This window comes from Aspergillus ochraceoroseus (assembly GCF_002846915.1).
Source record: "Aspergillus ochraceoroseus IBT 24754 chromosome Unknown P175scaffold_8, whole genome shotgun sequence".
NCBI lineage: Eukaryota > Fungi > Ascomycota > Eurotiomycetes > Eurotiales > Aspergillaceae > Aspergillus > Aspergillus ochraceoroseus.
The window spans coordinates 622,661-646,329 of NW_024468483.1; the positions used below are offsets into that span (position 1 = coordinate 622,661).

The 23,669-nt window shown below is 47.1% G+C and overlaps 9 protein-coding genes and 3 non-coding genes across 12 annotated transcripts; 3 read left to right on the forward strand and 9 right to left on the reverse strand.

Annotated features, from left to right (window-relative positions):
- Positions 1 to 151: 151 nt before the first annotated feature.
- On the reverse strand, positions 152 to 1,595 carry P175DRAFT_0560032 (dienelactone hydrolase family protein). Its single transcript, XM_040900955.1, has 4 exons — positions 1,081 to 1,595; positions 672 to 1,000; positions 478 to 595; positions 152 to 396 (listed from the first exon to the last, which is right to left on the reverse strand). The coding sequence occupies exons 1-4, from the start codon at positions 1,166 to 1,168 to the stop codon at positions 194 to 196; spliced, it is 738 nt and encodes a 245-aa protein (XP_040749525.1). The 5' UTR covers positions 1,169 to 1,595; the 3' UTR covers positions 152 to 193.
- A 627-nt stretch (positions 1,596 to 2,222) lies between these two features.
- Positions 2,223 to 4,561, reverse strand: P175DRAFT_0551621 (Ytp1 family protein; the record flags this gene model as incomplete). Its single annotated transcript, XM_040900447.1, has 4 exons — positions 2,223 to 2,837; positions 2,908 to 3,630; positions 3,660 to 4,303; positions 4,390 to 4,561. 4 exons carry the CDS (start codon positions 4,559 to 4,561, stop codon positions 2,658 to 2,660), a joined length of 1,719 nt encoding a protein of 572 aa, XP_040749526.1. The 3' UTR covers positions 2,223 to 2,657.
- Positions 4,562 to 8,385: 3,824 nt separating this feature from the next.
- On the forward strand, positions 8,386 to 9,136 carry P175DRAFT_0443675 (nitroreductase family protein; the record flags this gene model as incomplete). Its single annotated transcript, XM_040894194.1, has 3 exons — positions 8,386 to 8,694; positions 8,760 to 8,874; positions 8,931 to 9,136. 3 exons carry the CDS (start codon positions 8,386 to 8,388, stop codon positions 9,134 to 9,136), a joined length of 630 nt encoding a protein of 209 aa, XP_040749527.1.
- A 574-nt stretch (positions 9,137 to 9,710) lies between these two features.
- P175DRAFT_0t126 lies at positions 9,711 to 9,795 on the reverse strand. Its single transcript has one exon. It is a non-coding gene; the product is annotated as a tRNA-Gln (tRNA).
- A 179-nt stretch (positions 9,796 to 9,974) lies between these two features.
- P175DRAFT_0t125 lies at positions 9,975 to 10,053 on the reverse strand. Its single transcript has one exon. It is a non-coding gene; the product is annotated as a tRNA-Gln (tRNA).
- Positions 10,054 to 10,140: 87 nt separating this feature from the next.
- Positions 10,141 to 10,220, reverse strand: P175DRAFT_0t124. The gene has a single exon. It is a non-coding gene; the product is annotated as a tRNA-Ser (tRNA).
- Positions 10,221 to 12,342: 2,122 nt separating this feature from the next.
- Positions 12,343 to 13,266, forward strand: P175DRAFT_0504033 (40S ribosomal protein uS14). The gene is made up of 5 exons (XM_040897755.1): positions 12,343 to 12,416; positions 12,509 to 12,532; positions 12,660 to 12,702; positions 12,806 to 12,862; positions 13,044 to 13,266. Exons 1-5 carry the CDS (start codon positions 12,379 to 12,381, stop codon positions 13,050 to 13,052), a joined length of 171 nt encoding a protein of 56 aa, XP_040749528.1. The 5' UTR covers positions 12,343 to 12,378; the 3' UTR covers positions 13,053 to 13,266.
- Positions 13,267 to 13,938: 672 nt separating this feature from the next.
- P175DRAFT_0511588 (putative ubiquitin C-terminal hydrolase Ubp8) lies at positions 13,939 to 15,758 on the reverse strand (the record flags this gene model as incomplete). The annotated part of the gene is made up of 7 exons (XM_040898598.1): positions 13,939 to 14,052; positions 14,130 to 14,333; positions 14,388 to 14,816; positions 14,867 to 15,195; positions 15,250 to 15,357; positions 15,419 to 15,643; positions 15,707 to 15,758. The coding sequence occupies 7 exons, from the start codon at positions 15,756 to 15,758 to the stop codon at positions 13,939 to 13,941; spliced, it is 1,461 nt and encodes a 486-aa protein (XP_040749529.1).
- Positions 15,759 to 16,464: 706 nt separating this feature from the next.
- Positions 16,465 to 17,778, reverse strand: P175DRAFT_0504035 (DASH complex subunit DAM1). Its single transcript, XM_040897756.1, has 4 exons — positions 17,351 to 17,778; positions 17,241 to 17,292; positions 17,137 to 17,188; positions 16,465 to 17,058 (listed from the first exon to the last, which is right to left on the reverse strand). The coding sequence occupies exons 1-4, from the start codon at positions 17,669 to 17,671 to the stop codon at positions 16,866 to 16,868; spliced, it is 618 nt and encodes a 205-aa protein (XP_040749530.1). The 5' UTR covers positions 17,672 to 17,778; the 3' UTR covers positions 16,465 to 16,865.
- A 483-nt stretch (positions 17,779 to 18,261) lies between these two features.
- On the reverse strand, positions 18,262 to 19,285 carry P175DRAFT_0560038 (uncharacterized protein; the record flags this gene model as incomplete). The annotated part of the gene is made up of 3 exons (XM_040900956.1): positions 18,262 to 18,837; positions 18,927 to 19,086; positions 19,169 to 19,285. 3 exons carry the CDS (start codon positions 19,283 to 19,285, stop codon positions 18,728 to 18,730), a joined length of 387 nt encoding a protein of 128 aa, XP_040749531.1. The 3' UTR covers positions 18,262 to 18,727.
- A 210-nt stretch (positions 19,286 to 19,495) lies between these two features.
- On the forward strand, positions 19,496 to 21,982 carry P175DRAFT_0504036 (CRAL-TRIO domain-containing protein). Its single transcript, XM_040897757.1, has 4 exons — positions 19,496 to 20,740; positions 20,796 to 20,837; positions 20,890 to 20,989; positions 21,057 to 21,982. Exons 1-4 carry the CDS (start codon positions 19,589 to 19,591, stop codon positions 21,593 to 21,595), a joined length of 1,833 nt encoding a protein of 610 aa, XP_040749532.1. The 5' UTR covers positions 19,496 to 19,588; the 3' UTR covers positions 21,596 to 21,982.
- On the reverse strand, positions 21,974 to 23,502 carry P175DRAFT_0504037 (HIT family protein). Its single transcript, XM_040897758.1, has 6 exons — positions 23,048 to 23,502; positions 22,832 to 22,914; positions 22,616 to 22,684; positions 22,280 to 22,372; positions 22,194 to 22,208; positions 21,974 to 22,131 (listed from the first exon to the last, which is right to left on the reverse strand). Exons 1-6 carry the CDS (start codon positions 23,088 to 23,090, stop codon positions 22,024 to 22,026), a joined length of 411 nt encoding a protein of 136 aa, XP_040749533.1. The 5' UTR covers positions 23,091 to 23,502; the 3' UTR covers positions 21,974 to 22,023.
- Positions 23,503 to 23,669: the final 167 nt, after the last annotated feature.

Below are 23,669 nucleotides of genomic sequence, written 5' to 3' on the forward strand. Positions count from 1 at the left end.
CAGATCTCCAGGTCACGTGTAAGATAGTGCTTATCTGGATTGATGAGAATACGAGCTCTTATTTTACTTTAGACACATCTCTCTTATTATAATGGAGGGAAAATAAGGTCATGTATTTTTGGAATATATCATGCATACTCTCCATATATTGAAAAAAAAAAGGCACTAAACCCCGGACCCTAGCTAGGTAGGTTTACAAGTACTGGCAGAACCAGCTAATAGCCTGAGCGAAGGCCTGCTCCTTGGCGAACTTGAAGTGGGGGACGCTCAGGTCTGAACGAACGGCGAACCCGTGGGAGACACCGCTGTATAGGTTGATCTGCCAGGGCTGCTTTGTATCAATCAGGATTTCCTCGGACTTGTGACGGAGGGCGGTTGTGAAAATTGGGTCGATTTCTATGGGGGAAAGCGGGTTAACAATGGGGGTCTCCGCGCTAACTTTGACCAGGTGCTGATGCACGATAGGGCAGGACTAACCAGCAGCAGCAATCGACAGGGGGCCACTAATCGAAGCAAGTTCCTCCTCAGTGATGAAGGATGGGTGAGCAGTGTAGCCGGCATCAACCTTTCCAGGCTTCAGGAAACGGCAGGTGTACTATAATTGACAAGACAAGACGCATTAGGAAATCCAAAAATGACCGATGATTCCTGCGATGATATGTTGAACCTACCTTGCCGCCGAAGCAGTAGCCGACAGCACCAATGCGCTTAATACCAAGCTCCTGCCTCAGGTATTTGATGCTAGCTTCCACCACGGGGTCGACCACCGCAGACTGGTGGTTAGTAAGCCATGATGGAAGGTCGGCGTTGCCAGACTCAAATTGTTCCAGAGTGCGGCAGTCACCCCGGAAAAGATCGGGAACAACGCATAGGTACCCATTGGCAGCATAAGCATCGGCCAACAGTTGGGTGTTGGTGTAGATGCCTAGGATATCACTCAGGATCAAAATGGCCTTCTCCGGGGTCTGGTTACCCTTGGGATAGACAATGTAGGTTTCAGCTAGAACCACACGGTGGGATTAGATACTGCTAGGTACAAGCTGAATTGAAGAGGTGGGGTCTGGTCTGGGTTAAACCTACTTCCGTTGATGTTCTTGATTTCGCCGATGGGGGTACCTTCGTGCTTGAAACCGGTAGCACAGCAGGCGCCAGGAGGATTGGAGGCCATTTTGGAAGAGGGTATAACGGAGAAGAGACGAAAGGGACCGTAAAACTGGAATGAAGTAGAAGAGATGAAGAAGGTATCGGGGTATAAGGGAGGACTTAAGGGGGGACTTAAGGGGGGACTTAAGGGACTTAAGGGAAATGGAGAGGATTAGGCATTTATTTGCCGCGTCCTCTAGCGAAATATGGTGGCCATCTTATCATCATTTGCTCCCCACTCTTGCCCCTCTTCACCTTACTAACAATGCCTTTTCCCGACAGACAATTCACATTTCTGTCTACGGAGCATAACCCGACCTAGCCCACTCCCTTCAACGTAAGTGTAGCTGCCTACTTATCACTGGTGACGCATTTCTTTTGATTGATCGCAATTGTCCACGATGGAGGAGCTGCTTGATGGACCTCCAAAGTAGAAAGTCCCCGGCTTGAGCCGCCAATTTGACTACAGTGGGGGTTCTCGTCCCTCGGCATAAATGTCGGCATGACCTCAGAATCTACATATAACGCGATGACAAATGCGGGTTCCTAGTTTCTTACAGATTATTAAACATGAATCCCATAAATTCTTCATGACAGCATGAAAAGAATGACTCACGGGGCGGTAATCATTAAGTTAATTGAACTAATTTTGTTCCATCAAGTGGATGCGTACTGAATCGAGCTCCACTCCATCCGTTGCTTCGGAGTAGGTACTAAGTTATGGATGATAGCCCTAGGTACGGAGTACATGTGCTTAAAGCTCAAACTGCCTACTTTGTAGACTAAAATGATTGGGTCATGCATGTTTCACTTTATCTACCTAGGTAGTAGCTTACTATTAACTATTGTATATTCAGATCCTGTAAACCAACTTGCGCAGATTAACTCGTACACTAATGCCAATGCTGTTCAATTGCTAAAGACGACTATAAAGTATAAATTCAAGATTTGGATAGAGCATTCAATACTAGGAGAGTACCAAGTAGAAACTAGATAGATTATATATAGCATATTCATTGTATCACTAGCTATTCAGCATCTCATTTAACCATATCCATATCCATAACTCAGAGCCTCATTACTTGACATAGAAACATCATTATTAAGGGGAACAGCAAGGAAAAGGGCAAAAAAATAGGTAAACGGTCCCTGGTATATATAATGCAGCCAGGCGCATATTATCGCAGATCATACCAACTGAGGCATGTGTGCGTTATGTCACTGTCACTTGAAGCCCCATACACCAGGCTAGAAGAAATCAAACGGTTTAAGGGGTATAATACTTTCGAAACTCCATGCAATGTTTTTGGGGGGTTTTCTTCTCTTTTCTCTTGTTTTTTTTTTTCTTCTTTTCATTTGTGGAGATGTAATGGCGATGGCGCCGGTGATGTCGACGTTGACGTAGATGTTGCTATCCATGTCGATCGATTGGATAGGTTGATGTTTCCCACGATGGTTCCAAAATTGTCACTTAAAATATCGCCCCGAGATTATCGATGAAAACGCTCGTAGGATTAAGCAGGGAATCGGAAGGGAGCGAGCCGAGGAGGAGATTCGCGCTTCACCGCCCAGGCCTTGATGGAAATAGCCAAGATTTCCATCGCCATGATGAAAGCGGTGAGTCCCATACCAACAGTGAAGACGAACATCGCATCGAGATCGTAGTATTCGATCGCGTCGATAACGTTGCGGGTCTACCCAGCATCCAAATGTTAGCCCCCATCTCCTTTCCAAACTTTATTTCCTTGTTTGGTTTAAACTTACACTCAACATAAATATCAATCCACCGGCTGTCAAGCAAAACGCAGCAATAATCTCCGTCGGTGGACGAGATGGCAGATACGAGGTGGGCGGCTTAATATAGAGCAGGACATATGTCATGCCGCGGGCCAGCGCAAAGCCAACCAACATATTACCCCACTGTTTGTGGACCATGGAGGACACCATGCTAGTCTGGTGATGCGAGCCCATCATCATTCCCAGGAGGAGGATAACTAGCGCAGGCATCGGGTTCAGTGACACCCCCTGGGTGTCGGGAACGCGCCAGGCAGCGTCGGGAGCTCCGCGGGCCTCGAGGTGAGAAGGGTATCGCAGAACGCTGCTATTCAACCAGTTCTTGACGCGCTTGGATTCGAAAAGCATACCGCACAGACCACCACCAAAGAACATGATGGAGATCGATACGTGTTCGAGATCTGTGGCGGTCCACGCGCCACCCGCGCTGCCAAGGTGTTCGAGGAACATGTTGCTCGCGCCGTAAGTGAAAATCACTGCGGATTCGGTAAATTCACCGGTAGCCACCCGGGCCTTCCAGCCGACGATTTCGCGCGTCGGTTTGATATTCCAGGCCCAGCCTAGATCCGCCCAGCAGCCCATCATGCGTCCTAGTGTGAGCAATCCGTACCAGAAGAAAATGCCGCCTTTGATGAAGTGTGCCAGACCGTTGAAGACTTCTCGTTCCCGCTGGATTCGGTTAGCACCTGATTGCTAAACATTGACGAGGAAGAAGTTCTTACCATGATACCACCATATGTCACTGCGCCGGTCACGACAGCGATGAAGCCAAATGGCAGAATGATCCTGTCAATAACCAGATAGAGAAAGTTAAGGACACGGAGAACACGACCGGAGACCATTTGAGGCACGCGACTGGTAAGGAAACGGTCGAAAAAGGTACTGTGAAACCAACCGCCACGAGCCTGAGCTGGCATTTCGGGGGCCTGTTCTTCCGGCTTCTCAAAACCCTCGTATTCGTCGGGACAGGACGAGGAGCTAGCACGGCTGTGAATAGAGGAAGAGTTCCTCTCCGTGCCTTGGCCGCTATCTCGCGACCAGCGGTATTCATGACAAATACCAGTGGGGTAGCTGTGAGGGCTCTCGGCCATGTCATCCGTGGAGACAGGAAGGAATTGAGCGCGCTCATATGCAGAGGTATCGTTTTCGCCTCTGCCCGCATAGGTAAAAATCAGCGACATGATGATCTGCGCGCTGATGACCCAGGTCACGATCCACCCGATCTTATGGTGCGCGTTGTTTTGGTAAAGATCAGGAGTCTGACTGTTGTAGATGGTTCCGAGGAGCAATCCGAACGCATTAAACACCAGGAAGAAGAATTGCGACAGCAGCGCAAAGCGTGATCGCGCAACACTCAGCATAACAGCTAAGAATTATCGTTAGGGGTTTTTTTTTTTTTTTTTTTTTTTTTGCGCCCGAGCTCAGTGGAACACGGTGGGAGGGAGACCATACCTATTGGCAATGCGAAACACCAAGCCAGAACCATGAGCGCAATATGCGCCACGATTGTCCCGCGATGCTTGTCGTAGGCAAAGTAACTCATGGGCGAGTGGTCACTTGGCTCTGTTTGCGTCTGCGCTTGAGTGTTGTTCATGTTCATTCCCATGTCCATATCCATGCCCATTCCGTGTTCATCATCATGGCCATGGGCGATCGCACTCGCAAGCGAGGCTAATAGGGAAACCGCCAGGGCGGCGCGAACTGGATGTCGCCACATGTGCCCCAAGAACTTTTTTATTTAAGCTAGAAAACAGATAAGAAGAAGAAGAGGGAACCCGCTCCCTCCTGTTATAATTATGACGCTGTAGCTAGTACGAGAGCTGAACCCAGACGGATGAGGGGGGGTCACGTCAGCGTATGGAATACGCTGCTGGCGGGAGGAGTCTCCTCGATCGGGCTGAGTACGTCGTCGCACGAGGCGAGGGAGAGAGAGAGAGAGAGAGGTAGAGAGGGAAGATAAATGGGAAACTATTCAGAGGAAGAAGGTAGTATGAGAGTCTACTAGGTAGAGAGGGGGAGAGGAGAATTGGGGGGGGAAGGGGGGGAAAAAAAAAAGTAAAAGACAGGGTCATGACAGTCTTTTAATCATTCTTATTTTTCTTTTTCTTTTTCTTTTTCTTTTTTTTTTTTTGGCGTGCTGTACATACGGAGTACCTGGTGAATCAATCAATGGATTCGGAGGCAGTCGGGGATAGCATGCAGTGAGGCCGAGAGGGCCGTGGAAACAAGAAGCAGAGCTCCCAACTGCTAAGCTCCGTGAGCCGAGAGTGGAGATGTTCCCGGGATACATTTCTTTCTTTCTTTACTTAGTTAGTTACTAGTAGTAAGTTACTAAGTAGACCTGAAAGATGTCATCATGAGGTGTCAGCAGTGGTGTGTATCTTTCCGAGAGTTTGGTTACCTGACGGGAGATGGTCTGGGCCTTGGATTTCATCATCTCAATTCCTTTATTGAAGACTTGTGACATAAGTATATATCCATGAAATAGTGAATAAGAAATCCTTTTCTTATCATATGATTATTTCCTGTTCTTCTTATGGTGTGAATTATCATTTGGTGTATTTGCAGGGTAACTGACCGGCATCTCGGAGGATCCGGAAGAGAGCGACAAAAGTCCAGGTCACTCAAGGCTGACGCACCCGTGCAAAATGACCTCATCCAAGGTACTTCCTTTTTAGCGTCTTGTCATCGGGTAGTCGAAGTCACTCCAGAGTTTGCAGTAGTGGAGTCCCCGACGACTATGCAGTATGCACAGATTAATCGGCGTTTACTTTAAACCTCTTTTTTTTCTCTCTTCTTCCCTGACACTCATGGTGAAATTCGAATGAGATCATGGTTCCTCGACCCTTGCATATATAAGGTTGTGGAGACAATGTTCAGCGTTCGTGATCGCTCAAGATGAGATAAGAAACGTGGTTTTAGCTAGGTTGCTGAACAGAGGGGTGAAGATTGAGATGAAGATACATATAATACAAAATTAGTTAAATTGAGATGATTTTTAAAGAAATTTCCTCCTTGGGTTAACTCCCGGCACAACCCAACCGAGAGAGGACTACTGGGCACCCCTCTTCTGCATGAAGTTGAGGTCACCGACATTCTTTCGCCCTCCCCAAGAGCGTACAACTTGGGCGGCGGAGAAGATATTACTCCCGGGAAGGGCGGACAAACGAGGTAGAAACTACTAGAGAGAGAAATATCAAACCTGGTCAGACCATACTCGTACCACACCTTTGATATACCCCAGCCCAATGATACTTGTGAGAGAAAGTCGTACTGTGTACTCTCTATGTACCTGCAAGCTGACTTGTTCTGTCCAAGAAAACCAAAGTTCCACAACTGCTAACTATTGAGAGCACAAGACTCCTCTATCCCGAGTACGATTAATGCATGTTGAACTAGCCAGCCCTGTCCCTTCGCATAAGCTAACTACATACATACTAAGATAGCACCTCGGATTATTCCTGCTTTACGGAGGATGATCCGTCTGTGCTTGGCGGCCAAGGAATCATACATCCGCGCTCTTCCGTTGGACTATGAAGATATCCACACGCACTACCGGCTTTTCATCCACAGCCAACCCCGACCACTCAATGAATCATTGCACACTCTCCTTTCTATATAATATAATATAATATAGGTAATATTATATTTTTTTTTTGCTTCCCGTCCCGCGTGAGGTGGTATGACTCATTGGCGCTTATGGGAATATCCCTCATTGATAATTAAGTCTTCTGTCTACTAACTAAGTAGTTATACATCTTTCTACCTGCACAAACAAAAGAAACAAGAGGGAAAGAAGAAACCCATACAATATGGATCTTCCCCGCAACTGATAATTCAATCCTGTAGCTATTTACTCCATCTCATCCGAAGTCCTAACTCCAAGTACTTAGAGTACTTGGATAGTGATCCTGGGGTATCCAGCTGAGCGCAACAACAATCCTACGTGTTTTCCTCACTGCATCTCCACGCTCAACCAACTAACTACCGTAGAGCCAAAGTAGATTACTCCGGTAGATACCTGACCCGTTAGAATAGAATAGAACAGAGTCTAAAAACCTTCTTCTTCATAATAAAGAGTGAGAAAAAAGAGGTAGATAGTGGACCCAGCGGCCGACATATCCGCCCAATAAATGCTAGTTAGTTCTTTTCTCACTCGGAGACTTTCAACGTTTTCAGGCTTTTTTCAACCTCTGTAGTTTTAGTTAGTATCTCTGAATCATTTCAGCTAAAAAAATTATTATTAATCATGATCTCTGGTGTCCAGCCACTTAATATCAACGTCGACCACTACATTACTACCTAGTTTTAGTTAACTACATAGTTAGTTAACTAGTTAGTTATCTCCCTACCCTTAATAAGCAAGTCTCAACATTCAACTTGGAATGGACTTGGACAGCTCCACCACCTTCCAGTATACCCGAAATCGAAGCCAACCGCCCAAACCCTCACAGTATAGAATTACCCTATAGGTAAAAGGATGTTCGGAAATCCGGCACCACGTACAGAGTATTATTTTGCTTCTTACCTATTACCTATACCTATTATCCCTCGATCTCATCCATTATACCCTTCTTTGTTTCGAAACTAGCAGATCACCAGTTGGTTCTTTTAAGAACTGAGACCATATGGAACTTCAATGGCTACTTGTAGGTCCCGGACTGAACATGTTTTACTAGGTAGACTTACCTTTTCCTAATAAACTAGGCTTTTCTATTTGAATTCTAACCTCGCTTAGTTGTAGAGCTACCTAGCTAACTATGTACTCCTAACCCTGGGGCCTGGAGAAGTGCAGTCTATACTCCGTGTAGCGAGCGAACGAGTAATGTTTCCCTAGTCTATTCTGTCTGTCTATTCTCTGGTCTCCGCGTTCATGCTTATCCGTAAATCCGAAGTCGCGGAATTGGCGTTTTAACTACTAGTACGGAGGACTCCGTAGATAAAGTTCTAACCCTCGGGATGTGGGTCTGTCCATAAGCCCGAACTAAGGATTTGGTGGCCGTAAAGTAAGTGTCTAGTAAGGCTTACCAATATGCTGATAATAACTAACCTAGTTAACTAGCGAAGTGAGAGAAACCAGTCTCAGCGGGATTCGAAAAGCATATTCATAGCGACCGCGCAGCAATAGGAGGAGGAGGAGGAGGAAGAAGAAGAAGAAGAAGGAGGAGAAGAAGAACATCCCTGCCCTTTCCACGCATTAATAAGGTATACATAACGTATATCTAAACGCTACATAAGAATATATACCTTGCAGGGGACAACGCTTGACCGACTATTTGAAGAGCAGAGCTATCCAACATGGCCTCCACATTTTCTCACTCCTTAAGAAAACTTGCGGGGAACAGCATAATACCTACATCAATTAACCGGTCCTCTGCTGCAGGCATCAGCGGTACGAAATCTCCATTCCTGTGCCGGCTGAACCATCACACATCTTCATCTGCAGCCATGTGTCAAACAGACAGCTTTATCGACCTTGCGCGAAACCGTCGCACTATCTACAAACTCGGCAGTAACAGCCCGGTCCCCGATGCCAAGATCAAGGAGCTCCTGCACGCTGCCATCGAGCACGTCCCCAGCGCCTTCAATACCCAGTCAACGCGGCTCGTGTCCCTGCTTCACGACGACCACCGGAAGTTCTGGGATATTGTGATCGAGACCTTTGCCGGGCTGGTGAAGTCTGGGAGAATCCCCGAAGAGCTGTTCCAGAAGCAGACCCGTCCGAAGTTGGAGGGTATGAAGGCTGGGGTTGGAACGGTGCGTTGCAGCCTCTTTCTTCCCCTCAACCCACGAGCGTTGCACTAATATTTATTTGCCCTCAGATTCTCTTCTACGAGGACCCTTCGCACATAGCTCCATTCTCAGAGAAATTCCGTACCTACAAAGATCATTTCCAACCCTGGGCAGAGCACTCGAACGCGATGCACCAGTATTTCCGTAAGCTCTCTTTGATTCTCCGTTCCTCCGAGTGACACCAACTAATTATTCTGAAGTCTGGGCGGGACTGGAATCCTTAGGCTTTGGTGCCAACCTCCAACATTATAACCCCCTCATCGATGCTCCTGTTGCCAAGGAGTGGGACGTTCCATCTGACTGGCGTTTGATCGCACAGCTTGTGTTTGGATCACGCGAGGGGGAGGCAGGAGAGAAGGCCCAGAAGCCCATTGAAGATCGCCTTAAAATTTATGGCAGTGCTTGAGATGTATGGCCGTAGGATTGGGACACTTAATTATACGGGAGAGCGTTATCGATTCTTTGTGCTATAGAACTGCCTGTGTAAATGGGGGGTTGCTAGAGCCTTAACAAACCTGCTTAGACACGATATAAATGCAATTATGGTTCCTGGTCCAGCGCTGTGTGTCATGGATAATACGGCCGGCATAAACTTCACTTACTGGAAGCCAACCTCTTGAAAAAAAAATCCTGGAGAACCTGGAGAAAAAGTGGTATGAACTCAGCAAAACCTGGGTAGGCTCATGTGGAGCTTGTAAGTAGAAAACGGGCCACACGACAGAGCACTTTAGACTGAGGACCCGAATCAACCAAGGCTGGAAAAACGACGAAAGGAACCAGCCGGAGTAAAGATGAGGCGGCGGAGGAAAGCACGATTACCCCAGCTTCTATCAGTTTAAAGCATGATGGGACTAAGTGGACTGGACAATAAGCTAAGGAATGAATATAGACGCTTAGCCTAGCTATTCACGTTCAAAAGGATGGTCAAAACGATGCTTGTTTAGTTTTGCATTTTCAAAGAGGAAAAAAAAAAGGAATAATCCCAGGTCTAGGACTCGAACCTAGAGCTACGGATTCCGTCGTGGGCCCCCAGGAACCGTTATGTTCCCATTACACCAACCTGGGCAATCACAGAAAACCAATCTTCGGGTTATAACACCCGCCCAAGCCCCAGGATTCCCTTCTCAATCGATCGCCGTGTTTACCTGTTACACTAGCCGGAGCGAAGTTTGGTAAATAGGCCATTGGGTTGACTGGAATTTCTATCAGCTTGTGAAGGAAAGGACGCCAAAAAAAAAGGAAGTATTCGGGTCTGGGATTTGAACCCAGAGAAGCAAGCACCCTTCAAAGGGGAATGCATGTTACCCATTACACTAACCCAACCGATTACATCATACCTGGCAGGTAAATTGACTGTAATGACCACACCGGATGAAGTCAGACGCGGGGGGGAGAAAAAAAAATAAATGATCCCAGGCCTGGGATTTGAACCCAGAGCTGCGCCGCTCCCACCCATCCCATCGCCGTGTTAACCATTACACCAACCTGGGCAGAGGTAATATCTTCTAATTCGGTTTATAATGGCAGCCACGGCAACGCGTTTTGTAGTTAAACCCCATTATTCCGAGCGTTCTCACTCTTCATTGGAGTAAAAAGGCCATCCTCTGAGTAGCTGCACTTCACGGCAAGAAGAAGAGAAAAAAACTTCGAGTAATTTTCGAGAGCTCGCTGCATCACCTGTAAATTGCACACTGAGGGGAAGTAAGCCATCACGGCAGCGATCACGATGGCGGTGTAGACGTCCGTCCCACAGCTGTTTCCTGGCTTTGCAATAATGATGAAGTCATTGTTTTTTCATCACCAGGCACACGGGCCGGAGAAAGAAATCCCCCGGATAAACATCGAATTAATCGTTAACTCATCAGTTACTCCGTACTTCAGCGAGATGGGGGCTTTGATGACTTGCTTTAAAGCATACGGATTGATGGTTTCGGGGGTGATAAAAGCTATATTTATATTCGAGAGGTCAAAAGTGGGTCTCTAATGCACAGCCTTTGTCCCAAAGAGGATTAGTGTTCACAGGGCTTGACCCTGAAGAATACCTTAGTTTAATGGCATGGCATACATTGGATACAACCAGGGGCCATTTACTGGGGGACACTTGGTGCAGAATTAGAAGATGGAGTCTTCTGCAGGACAATCCTCGGTTCCCTATCAAGAACGCTGCATTAACGGAGTAAATTTTCAGTATTCCGGTATGTATTCCGACACAACTAAAACGGAAAGGTCATAAATATTCCCGAGGCGCAAGTCTCTGCCAAATACATAAGAAAACATGCCTGGGGCATTTCTCCGCAGTTATTAAGTGGGCATGGATTGAGCACCTAATTAACTACATCCCGGAAACCAAAATACAAATACTAAAAAAGGTTACAGGGATCACGCTTTGCTAGAGGGATAGCGGGAAAATTAATAGAGACTCATATTTGAACTTCATGGCAAACATTTCATGACCCATGCAAGAGCGTTGGATTCTTCGCACTAGAGAACTCAATCTATCCAGCCTGAGGTGTCGTTATACATTTCTTCCAGCAAACACTTCCTAACAAGCGACATTAACCTGCTTAAACTTTCTATATACAATTTCAAGATGACTTTCTGCTTCAGAATCATTCCTTCCTTGTTAAACTATCAGACCATATGTAGTGTTATGTTTATACAGGCGAGTTAAGCGGGCCCATTGACTACTAGTAGGCTTGACGCAGATTCTACTACAGTTAAGGCTACTGCACTTGTATCGTATATACCTGATAGTGGCCCCATGTTGCACTTGTAATGTTTAATAATATGCAACTACCCAGGGTATGGATGGACAGAAGAAAATGAGATGCCTGTTCCGGCTTGGACCTGGCTCTAGATCAGGTCTCTACCAACTCCCTACCTCGAGGATGTTTTCTCAGAGCCAAAGTTTATTGATATGCTCGACTCGATTCATCCATTAATTTCTTTATCGTGCAGGATCAGACCTTCGGGATTAGAGATTCCAGCTGAGCACGGTGCTTTCGCAAGCACTCTTATAACACCAATATTGGCGGCTGCAACCGGGGAAAGCTGAATACTTTCTTGTGGTTGAAGATCCGGATGCACCACTGTTGTCCATGGTATAAAGTACACCGTTTCACACTCAATGACCAAAATGTCGCATGATGACTTGAAGAGGCTGGGTGGTGGACTGTTGGTAGAAGCTATCACCTCCGCCTAACGATTGCAGGAACTGTAGATGTGCAATTTAGATCATGAATTAGTAGACCTTATGAGAATACAGTCCACGATGATATGATTAGTGCTGTTTGCTGTCGGTCTATCCACTTGCACATATCAACAAAGAGCCACAATGGAACAAACAATTTATGCGCACAGACTCGGCGTATGTATGGAGTAAAAACCCCGGGGAAACAAACTAACCCTAAAAGGGCCACGAAGGTCACATGATGGGTACCTTGATTCGTGACCACCCCAAAGAGGATTAGTGTCCATCAAGCGAGATGGTCTAAGCGCCCGCTCGGAACAGTCAGCAAAGAAGCACACAACGCAATTTCAACCCTAACCTTTTTGTTTCGACAATCCCTTCAACGCCCAGCGACGACAAACCCGCCTGTCAACCACCGTCTCACCACCCCTCAGGTTCTTCCTCGCCTCATATTCAAGATGACTCACGAATCTGTGTGGTACAGCCGGCCCCGCAAGTAAGGAATCCCTCGAAGAAAACGAATAATGAAGCGAAGTGCTGTTTGGAGGTATAAATGCTAACGGAGACCTTTTTTCTTTTGATGAATAGGTTCGGCAAGGGCTCCCGTCAGTGGTGCGTAAATAGATGAAATCCCTCGTCCCTCTCTCTGCGTCTCTCGACTTCCAAGACGAAAAGAAGGAACCCAAAAATGCGATTGGAATTGGGATGTTTTATTGACTGAATTTCGATGTGAAAACAGCCGTGTCTGCTCCCACCGCGCCGGTCTTATCCGCAAGTACGGGGTATGGAATATCAATCTCCTTGGGAATTTTATGAATGTTTTGTGTGTGCGTGCGTGTGCGTTTTGGGCCGTATAACTGATCGAGAATCTCTTTTGCGATTTAGATGAACATCTGCCGTCAGTGCTTCCGTGAGAAGTCCTCCGACATTGGCTTCCACAAGGTTGGTTTACACCGCTGGATCTTTCCTTTTCCCCACCCATACATACACACACAATCGAACGAAACGACAAGCGGCTTGATATTCGACCTCAGAACGAAACCAAGGAAGAGGAGGGAGGGGGAATACAAATCACAAGAACCTACTAAGGACAATCTCGCTAACGAACTTTCTCCACCTCCAGTACCGATAAATTAATTTCCCCGATTTATTCCTGTTCATGACGAATTCGTTACGTGCTCGGCGCTCGGTAGCAGCCCAGGAGGAAATGATTCACTGAGAAAGGAAAAAATCCGAATGTATTTGGGATTGAATGGTTTTCGTTCCGCGGGGGGGCGCAGGGTACAGAGGCCTTCTCTTATAATGGGGTTCTGTTGTTAAGAGCATGGTCAAAAAAAAAAGGAAAACAAAATTTGAGGAAAGTTATGCGTGGACGTCGTCGTCGTCGTCGGTGTTGACAATTTCTTTTAAGGGTGTCATGTCCAACCTTTATTTTTCTTCAAATGTCATATTCGGTTTTGAAATGAGGAATTCTTGATAGACCGGTCTTCTGTTTGTCTCTGGCAGTACAGTACTCCTTGTCCTGTTTCTCTGAGATGTACTTTTGCTGGGCATTCGGAGAGTAGAGTACCTTGTAGAATCGTATGGAGTGTTTCGATGCATTGGCTGGATTTCAGTGGGCTGTGGACCTGCCAATGTACGGTTTTAACTATCAACCCCACGACTCAACAAAGAGAGACCTCCGGAGTCATCGAGATTGTAGCCAATATGAAGAAATCGAGTCCAAAATAAATGCAATCATATTGACATGAAAAGCTCTAAGCCCGACTAATAAAAACCACCATCTAACAAAGGAAATAATCTCAACGTGGAGTTGCAGTTCTCTGCCTCGCCTGTTTGGATGGATGCTACCCAGCTACCCAATTCAACCAGAGCTCCAGATAGGTATGCAAGCCAAAGAATGAACCTTATCCAACTCCTTACCGTAGACTCCAGGTCGCTGAACCGAACATGCGATGACGAACAAGCCACCATTTAAAACAATAGAAATAAGAACCTGTAGTGCGGGCTAGAAGTCGTTATGGTGGTGCGGTAGATAGTGATCGAAGATTATAGAACAAGAGGTAAGCGTCAACTCCGAGGACATCTGCTTCGGATACAGCGGTGACCTGGTCATCGTTAAAGAGCATCCACTGTTGGGAGTTAGTACAGTAATCTAAGATATTGAACTGCTACATGTGAGTTGGTAGGGGGTACGGAGATGACGAACCTGGTCACCCTGGCGACAATAGACGTAGTAATGGCCTGCCTCGAGCTTTCCTTTGTGGACCACTGCTGACGATAGGTCATAGATGTAGCGGGATTTGTCAACGCGAGAGTTCGGGTTGGTTGTATATGGAAGCATATTAATCGACAATGGAAAGTCAATTCGGCCTTCTACCTTCTCTGAGACGGAAAACGTATGCTCAAAACGCTATGGGTGGTGTTAGTTAGGCTCCCACAGAAGAGAGAAGTGTCGGCATCTTACTTTGAGCTGCATGCAGAGAATTGCGGGTAATTTTTTGATACGCAGCTGCTTTGTTGCCTTTTGCGGCGTTCCACCACATCCGCTACAGTTGTACACACCTGCCATGAGCTTTTCGGGAGAGGTGAAGCTTTCTAAGCAACCATTCAAAGTTGGGGTTGTTGGAGGGCCAACAGCGCCGCCCATGGCTCGCTTCTTCGCCTGAACCTGAACGTCCAAGCTTAGATCTACCATAGGGTCTTCGGTTCGTGTGATATTGCCGCATTTATCACAGGTTACACTGCTTCGAAGTTTGCCGTAGAACGTTCTGTGGAAGAAACAGCTGCATCCTTTTCCATGACCCTCCCGGTGTCCATCGGTGCTGGCGTGTAACTTGTCGACCAGAAACTGGTAATATTCATGAGCATCTTGTTGTTGATACCCAGCCAAAGCCTGAAAATTGAGTAAGTAATGGTTACGGCAGGGGTCAATGGTGCACCTACCGGACTCGCACGCCATGAGGCCAAGAGAAGGTTGAGTGCCGCAAACCCTTCCGCCTTGTCGCAACTATTGAAATCGGCAAATGCCTCTGAAACAGCGCATCCCACGCAATCGGGCACCGTGCAATCATGGGGTTGATGACCATTCCCAAGGAAATAAGTATTGAGAATCGGGTCATGCAAAAGCGTCTGTAGTATGACGTTCAAATAGCAGGTCTGTCCAAGATTGAACAGGCCTCTGACTCCTTGCTTTGCACAGGGGCGCTTGGTTGCATTGCTCCTCACATAAAGTTCATCAGCTGAACTATCACTGAACCGGCGTTTCTTTGAAACTGCAATCGGTCAGCTTTAAATCACAATGGCGGCTTGAAGGGTCTCACACGAACCCTGTAGTGTAACTTCTGGAGTCGACGATCGGAAGCGTTCAAGTCCGTGGTCGTAAACGAAGTCCTCACAAGATTGACAAAATAGGGCGCGGCTCCTGGACTCCATATCTAACCAGAAGAAGCGGTCTATTAGCCAGCTATCGTAAGCATTGAATCCTCAAGCACTTACAGAATTGATGTCCAGTTTTATCCGCATGGGCTTTACGGTCGCCATTCATAAACACCTCGGAACAGGCCACACATGTATATTTGGGTTTTAGAAACCTGGAGGATATGATTTTCGTCGACGAGCCATCGAGGTTGGTGCGCCCCAAGGCGTTATTGGCATTTAGGAAGGATTTCTTGAACTGGTCGCTGGCGGGTCCGTCATTTGTAAGCTTGGAGGCAAGATGCTCTTCAAGGTGGATTAGCCCCCCGTATATCCAAGGTAACAACTTATATTATTATGCATTCATACCGCATCCAAACTCCGCCTCCGACAGGAGGGACACCGAAGCTACGCTTGCCATTTTGAAAGTGTAGGAAGAAGTTATGCAAGCCAAAAGCAGTCCGCAACGGTCAAGGTTTGTAGTTCGATCGCGCGATGGAGAATCAGAGGTAGGCGATAGCCGGGGTAAGAACACTGAGGTCACGAAAGCGTAGAGGGTCGATTGTCCAGTTCACCTTTCGGATACAGACAAAGAAGCCATGGATTGAAACACCGTCTCGGGAGCGCTGCACTTGTCAAATCTGCATGTCGTATTGTGGAGTCCAGCTCACAATCATCAATAAAAGTCTTCAATGGGGGTGTGTTTCAAGATAATGGCGCTTGTGAATTGTTGACTTGATCGTGGTGAATGGACGGCTCTCCGCGGTCAGTTGGTGTTCCGTTGTCGGGATCGGGACCGAGCACTGCTTAAACCCATACGTCAGGACAACGGGGTTCAGCCTTCGAGAAACGACAATTTACTTACCAAAAAGCGAGGAATCTTTGTTGTCTCCGCGTGGACACCCCCAAGGCTGATTCTCAATATCAAAAAGAACTAGTAAATATTCGAGTTCGAGAGGTGGAAGTGCTCATAACCGCCTGACAGATCTTTTTTTTTTCGCCAGGGTTCGCTCCGCGCGATAAGAAACCGGACCTGCATTTGATCCGATGGCTAAAAGGGAAACTATATTGAGTATCCATGTGCCTTTGGCTGTATCTCTCTTGTTTTGATTTATTTATATTTATTTATATTTGTTTTTGTAAAAGTGTTGGTTATTGAAAATTGACTGTAGGTTTGTTGTTAACAATTAAATAACCATGCTTGCTTCACGACTATTCAGATGGAGATTATTCTCCGACCCAACAGAAAGTCTTCACCAACTATCAGTCTAGATATCAAATATCATGACCTGGAAAGCAATCTTGTGGGTTACAATCCCCAGCTAACTCCCGCCCTTGGGTATTCCTGCCCAAGATATCGTTGTGCTAAAAATGTGCAACTATCCTCTAACCGTAAAACTTCCCAAGAGGTTTGATGGCTGCTGGCTGTGGAGCAATGGTGCTCTCTTGTGAGTGCGTGTAACTGCATGCGCACCCTGAGATATAGCTTCCCGAGTATCAAAGGTGTTTCGCCGTGCATAGCGAGTCATCATCGTGTCCCCCTTCCTCGTGGCAAGGCGCTTGGACGACCTCGACTAGCTCCTCTCGTTGCATAGCGACCAGTGGTTGATCCGCGCCTACTCAATCCTCGACCAGTGCCACGACCTTGCGTAGAAGACTTGGAAGTAGGCTTAGAAGAGACCGTACTTGGGGGGTTCTCAACGAAAGTGGTATCCGTAGTCCTGGATCGGGAGTGTCAGACGGAGGATACAATAACACCCAGGCCTAATAGAGGACTTTTTTGAAGAGTTTTTACTTACATAAAGGTCATGTCCCCATCGTGGGTGGGTTTTGTTGATTCCGCTTCAGCCTCTAGCCATGCTGTTAGCCCAATGATATGTTCTAGATACGCAGGAGACAGTACCTTTCTCTGCTTCAGCTTGCTTCGCCCTCCGAAACGAGTCGGGAATCGGGGCCTAAAATAGCCAGTTAGCACGGGCGACATATTCTTAGAAAAGGCAACTGAAATGGTACCTCGGGGAAATCCACGCAGAACGCGTTCATATTCAATCCATAGAGAAAACTTGCAAAGCTCTCGCTAAAACGCGTCAAACTCTCGTGCATGAGCTGCAGGTGCATAAAATTGGCTTCCAGATCCGCCATGGAATCGGCAAGCTCTGCAAATTGGGGCTCGAGGGCATGAATGGCCGGTTGGGTATAGCCAGTACTCCCAATACTTGCGCCATACCCATGGGCCTCACGGATCGATGATCGCGAGCTCGGTCTCAAGGGAGTGGTGGGCCTGGACGATGGCGGTGGTCGCGACGACGACCGGGGAACAGAAGCAACATCCATCCTCGACATGCAAGAGTTGGAGCAAGGATTCCGAGGTTGTTTAGAAACAGAAGACTTCTTCTCCCGCCATTTGGGTCTTCCTCCCAAGCCCTCTTGTTTATGTCTTGGGCGACGGTGAAGTTCGCAAAAGAGTTAAGCGTGCCGATTTGGGTTTAGCGCTTCCCTGCGCTTTACTATCGCCGTGCGTGTTTCTATAGTTATAGCAACTTCGATACCTAATAAAACGAGCTACTAATTACGAACAGCAGGCTCCGACGGAGAAAAGCATGGCGAGCCACAGGCTCTCCAAAGCGGGGTCGCTTTCGATCGTTGTCTTTTTTTGGGATTCTCGAATGCGTCTGCATACAGAGCAGTTCTTTGGCAGCTCAAATAAACCCCCACTCCGCAACTTTTAAGTAGCTTAGACATTTTCCCTCTCACCCAGGGCTCTATTCGTATTCTCTGATCTCCGTGCTAAGCCTAGGTAGAGGGGATTGCAGGGAACCTCGTCGCAGAAGAGAATTTACAGTATTTGGTGATTTGTTGCCACAATATACACCCAGATTTGCGGGCGAATTTATTAGATCAAATAAGAGGCTGGACGAACATTTCTGCTTCATCCTCAACTACCATTTCCATCGTGAATTTATCATAGTGCTTAATTCTTCTGCTAGGGGTTCTGAAATGATGGTCAAACATGGAGATTGTGCTCGCCAACGGGACTATTATACAGGTCCAAGCTATCTCTCATCCTGATCTTTTAGGCACTATAAGGCAGTTCAAGCAACTATAGTATCGTAATACAATTTAATGCGAAAACATTCCCGCAATAAGCTAGAGAGGTTTGTCAAAGAAAGCAATACAGCAAACAATACTCTACTTGAGCTAAATGATCATCTTGAGGGACGCTGCTAACACACTCAAGCCTGCATTACTGACCGCAACGACCTGGGTATCTGGACCAGGAATTCGAATTGTACCTCTTCCCTCTCTAGACTGAGAGATTGCCCCTCTGATCACATCCGTGTCCTAGCTAGCAGGAACTCGCGCTCGCGCATTTGATAATATGTGCCCTGTCTAATAAGTGATGATGACTGTCCACTCATTACTGCTTGGCTCCCAAACATTCAATCGCTGAAAGTCGGGGTTCTGAAAGACCATAAGCGCCCCTTGAGCCCCTGTAGCGCCTGCTCAAGGGATGGCGTGGTATATATCCCCTCGCTCTTATCACGTGACCGCTGCATAGGAGGTTAGCGGCAGAATTTGGAAGGCAGACCGGAGCTCGGCGAGATCAATGGCATGTTGGGTCGAAACGTCTCAAAGGGCGCATCGAGACAGGCCAGGCCTGGTGAATCGAGATATTCTGCGAGAAATGCGGCGGCAATTGGCAACGGAATTGCCTTCTGTCCTTGGAAGACAGGGTCTTCCCGGAATTGCTTTTAGTGCAAAACCCCGTATAGTTTCAGATGGTCGTCGTCAGATTTGATGACTGAATAGACTTCAATTTAGAGGTCAAACTATGGAAAGAAGATGCTTGAAGGAAGCATGAAGGTCTGGAGCAAAATGATGGCCTAAATACTCTGTGTCGCTAAGCCTTTGCTTTGTGGTGATGGTGACAGTGACTGAATCCAGCATCCCAACAGTTTCTTCCTAGGAAAAAAAAAAAATACAAAGAAATGTTAGAGAGAGGGTCTAGTAAGAAGAGCGGAAGTACGGAGTAGTAGAGGTTAAAAGCTGTAATACTAAAATAATACCTATAGTTACTACTATTAGTATAGACTAATCCCAGTTAATTAAATCTCTTAAGGTACCTAAAATCTTATCAAAGTTATCCCCTCGTCCGCCCCGGAGGCACAAGTAGCGTGATATTTTGAGCGGATACAATCCACGATTCTCCCTCCAAAGGCCACGCACAATCGTGGTCATCTCGATTAGCACATGCATGCTTATTCCCTTTTCCATCGCCGTCTCTACTATTCCTCGGCCAAACCGATCCAATCTGCGTCTTGTCTGCTGCATCCCTCGAGAAGTGTACAGATCTTCCCCCCATCATTGCGTCTAGGTCTCAGCCCTTCGACGTTCTCTTACTCGCCTAAACGGACAATCTCTACCTCCTCATCGTCTTCGTTTCAGGATCCGAGGAAGGCTTCAACTTTCTGGGCGATCACATTCACTGCTTTTGTCGTTGGTGGAGGAGCCTGGTTAGTGGATAAATACCGTCACGCCCTTGGAAACGAACCCCTTCCGCAGACGACCGACCACGTCCACAACCCTCCACAGCAAGAAGAAGAAGATCTCTTTCTTGGTGTAATTGATACCCTAAAAACCATGTCTACCGAAGCAGCACCCGGAACCGTGCGTAACCTCACCCCAGAACAGGAACTCAAGCTCCAGGAGTTTTGGATTCTGCTGTTCAAGGTGTGCGGTGTGCACATGGAAGGCGTTCAGCAGGAGACCGACAACGCCCCCCCAAGCCCCGTCGAGAAGAAACAACCCAAACGGAGATTTGGTATCTTTAGCAGATCCCAAGAAGAGGATGATTCCGCCAGCCTCAAGTCGGCAAATGGAGTTGCCGCAGGCGTTGCATCTCTCGTAATCACGGATGGAGATGACAAGTTCGGACAGTCGAAGGAGTTCCAAAAGGCTCTTGTGGAGATGAAACCGGAGGAGATCCGGACCACATTCTGGAACATGGTGAAGCAGGATAACCCAGACGGCTTGCTTTTGCGTTTCTTACGGGCACGCAAGTGGGACGTGAAGAAGGCACTGATCATGTTGATCTCAACAATCCGGTGGAGGTTGCTCGAAGCCAAGGTGGATGATGATATCATGCAGCATGGCGAACATCTTGCTCTGGAGCAGATCGCGGGCTCCAACGCTGCCGAGAAGAAACAGGCGGAAGAGTTTATGAAGCAGTTCCGCTTGGGCAAAAGTTTCCTCCATGGTGTCGACAAGCTTGGCCGACCAATCTGTATCATCCGGGTTCGTCTGCACAAACCCGGTGACCAGGGCACCGAAAGTTTGGATAGGTATACCGTTTTCACGATTGAATCGGCCCGGATGATGCTGGCACCTCCGGTCGAAACAGCTGTAAGTCTCGAATGACCCAAGGGGTTTAAGACAGTTCTACCTAACAGATTAATAGTGCATTATCTTCGATATGACCAACTTTGCCCTTGCGAACATGGTATGCATCCCTACTTTACGCTTACGATGAACGTTTGCTAAGCAAATTCCAGGACTATCATCCCGTAAAGTTCATGATCAAGTGCTTTGAAGCCAACTACCCCGAGTCCCTCGGAGTGATCCTCATCCACAAAGCTCCCTGGATCTTCTCCAGTTCGTCCCTCCTCCTCCTCCTCCTCCTCACCCTTTTCTCGTCACATGTAAGTTAACCAACACACAGGCATTTGGAACATCATCAAAGGCTGGCTTGACCCCGTTGTCGCCCAGAAGATTCACTTCACAAAGAGTGTCGAGGACCTCGAGCAATTTATCCCCAAGGAGCGCATTATTAAAGAGCTTGAAGGTGGCGAAGACTGGGAGTACGAATACGTCGAAGTCCAGGAGGGTGAAAACACCCATATCAAAGACACCGCAAAACGCGCAGAGCTGCTGGCCCAGCGACAGCAGCTTGCTAAAGAGATCCAGGACTTGACCATTACCTGGATTGCATCTAATAAGAAAAAGGAGGAAGAGAAGGCCAAGGAAGCCGCAGAAAAGAGAAATAGCCTAATCGAGCGTCTCCGCGTTCAGTACTGGGAGATGGACCCGTACATCCGATGCACTACTTTGTACGACAGACTGAATATTATCCAGGGCGGTGGAAAGCTTGACTTCTACCCATCTGCTCGCAAGGAAAGCAACGGCGCCGCCGAGAAAGCGAAGGAAGAGCCCAAGGAGAGCGGATCCGAGACGAACGGCGAGACAGCCGTGGCTGCGTAAACGTTCTTATATAAACCCCCCTTTCCCTTCCTTTTCTTTCTGGCCATTTCTCCTCTTTTTTTTTTAGATTGACATTAATAGAGCTATCTTCTTGATGTCTCTCAAAGTTCCTTCATGTTACTTCTTGTCTGTATATATATATATATCGCTTGTTCTCATCTCATTAGGTTAGCATTGGATACGGAAATTTGGGACAGGATTTATCATCAATCCTTTTTGTCTACACCTACTCGACGTAACTATACCCTACAGGTTGTCTACCTAGTTAACAAGGACCACGGGGATTACGCATCCACCTGAAACCCCGCAAGATTGCCAACATACTATATTTTACGATGAGAGTCCAGTTAGTAGTTTACAACCCCTTCAGGAATACGATACAGTCTCCCTCTGAATTCAAGATCGATAGACATAAAAAAATAAACAAGTTACATCTTCGCCTTGACCTCTTCATAAAGAGCCTTCAGTTTATCCATATCCGTCGCCTGGGTAGGCCATCCAACACCAAGACCCTCCGCCTCGTTGGGTTTGGGGATCTACTCGAAGTTAGTATGTACATTTCTCTATCTACTTACTTTAGATGTGAACGGTAATATACCATATGGAAATGGACCTATTAAGTTGATATGAATGAAGCTTAGCATTTGAGGGGAAACAGCACAAGAAAGGTCAAACGGAACATACATGGTCGACGACCTGGTGGGCTATACGGCCGTTGTTCTGCAGGATATTGAAATCGACAGCACCGGTTGCTTCGGCGAGTTTCTTAGCGACGGGCTGTTTCGGTTTTTTTTTTTTTTTTTTTTTTTTCAAATGAATTAGCTCGCTTGGTCCATCTGGTCTGGAAGACGAATAGAAGGGCACTGGACAAAAGGGGGGGGGGGGGGGGGGGGAATTCCCCAAGGTCCTCGGGGATTATTGGCTATCTTGGTATATTATAAAAGACGAGGCACGGCTGTATGCGTTGCTCTGGGTCTATTTCCATCGCTGATTCTTCTTCTTATTCAGGTAGGCACGTACCAGGATTTCGGTGAGATGCTCGTCAGGGATATCGGTGAGCTTTGCGCCGTGGAATTTGGGGATCACGAGCTAGAGCATTACATAGATAAGTAGGTCTGATTAGCATTTGTTTTTTTTTTTCTCTTCTTCTACTTTTGGATAAGACAGTGAGGAACTCGAACTCTCAACTGAGGCTCCCATATGGGGTGGTGGGAATATAGTCCATCAAGTACTCACCGCGTGTCCACGACTCAGAGGTTGGATATCAAGGAAGGCGAACACTTTGTCGCTCTCAAAGAGCTTGAAGGAAGGGATTTCTCCTGTCTCATGAAAATGCAGAGTTGTTAGCGCACTGCACTAGGTCGAGGTCGAGGCCGAGGCCTTCCATGCGGATTTTCCAGAGTTGGGGTAGAGTATTGCACTGGATGCAGCGCAGGAACGAGTAAAGCGTACCCTTGATGATCTTGCAGAAGATACAAGCAGGAGAGGACGCCATTTTTCAAGTGATGAGGCGAATGTATAGACTCTGGGTGGAAAGATGTGAGGTGGAGCGAGTATCAACGTCAAGACGCTGTCGATGCGGGGGTTTGGCGCGTGTCGATTCGGAAACGCGAGGCGGCGGGACCAGTTGGACGGACGATGGCATCAACGAGCGGAATCGAACAGCCATCAGTTAATTAGCATTGTTATATAGTTTATATGGGGTTTACTCCAGGCAGTTCGGCTCTATTTGCATCTAGTAGAGAGGACCTAGCTTCCCTCTAGCTAGATAGCTTATTTGATCCTTTTTTTCAAGAGCTCCAACTCTCTTCTATGTCATACCCCGTTGCTCTATACCAACTCACCAGGGAAGATGCCGTTCATCTACACTCACCACCTCTCTCTTTTCATTTCAATATCTCCAAGCCCAGATTGTAGACGTGGTTCTCTGTTCTTCTTCGACAGCCGTGAATTCGCCCTTATCGCAGCTGATTCGACCAGAAAGCCGACTCCAACATTCAACCCCACTTGACACTTTTGCCCGCAATCATTGTTTCATCGTTGGATGGAGCCTTTCTATCTTTATCGCCCGTTG

Coding starts and splice junctions, on each gene's coding strand:
- P175DRAFT_0560032 (XM_040900955.1), bottom strand. CDS start 1,168: ATGGCCTCCAATCCTCCTGGCGCCTGCTGTGCTACCGGTTTCAAGCAC. Junction 1,001..1,080: donor AATCAAGAACATCAACGGAA/GTAGGTTTAACC, acceptor GTGTGGTTCTAG/CTGAAACCTACATTGTCTAT. Junction 596..671: donor GCTACTGCTTCGGCGGCAAG/GTAGGTTCAACA, acceptor TGTCAATTATAG/TACACCTGCCGTTTCCTGAA.
- P175DRAFT_0504033 (XM_040897755.1), top strand. CDS start 12,379: ATGACTCACGAATCTGTGTGGTACAGCCGGCCCCGCAA. Junction 12,533..12,659: donor GGCAAGGGCTCCCGTCAGTG/GTGCGTAAATAG, acceptor ATGTGAAAACAG/CCGTGTCTGCTCCCACCGCG. Junction 12,703..12,805: donor GTCTTATCCGCAAGTACGGG/GTATGGAATATC, acceptor TTTGCGATTTAG/ATGAACATCTGCCGTCAGTG.
- P175DRAFT_0504035 (XM_040897756.1), bottom strand. CDS start 17,671: ATGGATGTTGCTTCTGTTCCCCGGTCGTCGTCGCGACCACCGCCATCG. Junction 17,293..17,350: donor TCTGCGTGGATTTCCCCGAG/GTACCATTTCAG, acceptor TGGCTATTTTAG/GCCCCGATTCCCGACTCGTT. Junction 17,059..17,136: donor GATGGGGACATGACCTTTAT/GTAAGTAAAAAC, acceptor CTCCCGATCCAG/GACTACGGATACCACTTTCG.
- P175DRAFT_0504036 (XM_040897757.1), top strand. CDS start 19,589: ATGCATGCTTATTCCCTTTTCCATCGCCGTCTCTACTATTCCTCGGCC. Junction 20,838..20,889: donor ACTTTGCCCTTGCGAACATG/GTATGCATCCCT, acceptor AGCAAATTCCAG/GACTATCATCCCGTAAAGTT. Junction 20,990..21,056: donor AGCTCCCTGGATCTTCTCCA/GTTCGTCCCTCC, acceptor ACCAACACACAG/GCATTTGGAACATCATCAAA.
- P175DRAFT_0504037 (XM_040897758.1), bottom strand. CDS start 23,090: ATGGCGTCCTCTCCTGCTTGTATCTTCTGCAAGATCATCAAGG. Junction 22,685..22,831: donor CTCTGAGTCGTGGACACGCG/GTGAGTACTTGA, acceptor GTAATGCTCTAG/CTCGTGATCCCCAAATTCCA. Junction 22,373..22,615: donor AGCATCTCACCGAAATCCTG/GTACGTGCCTAC, acceptor AAACCGAAACAG/CCCGTCGCTAAGAAACTCGC.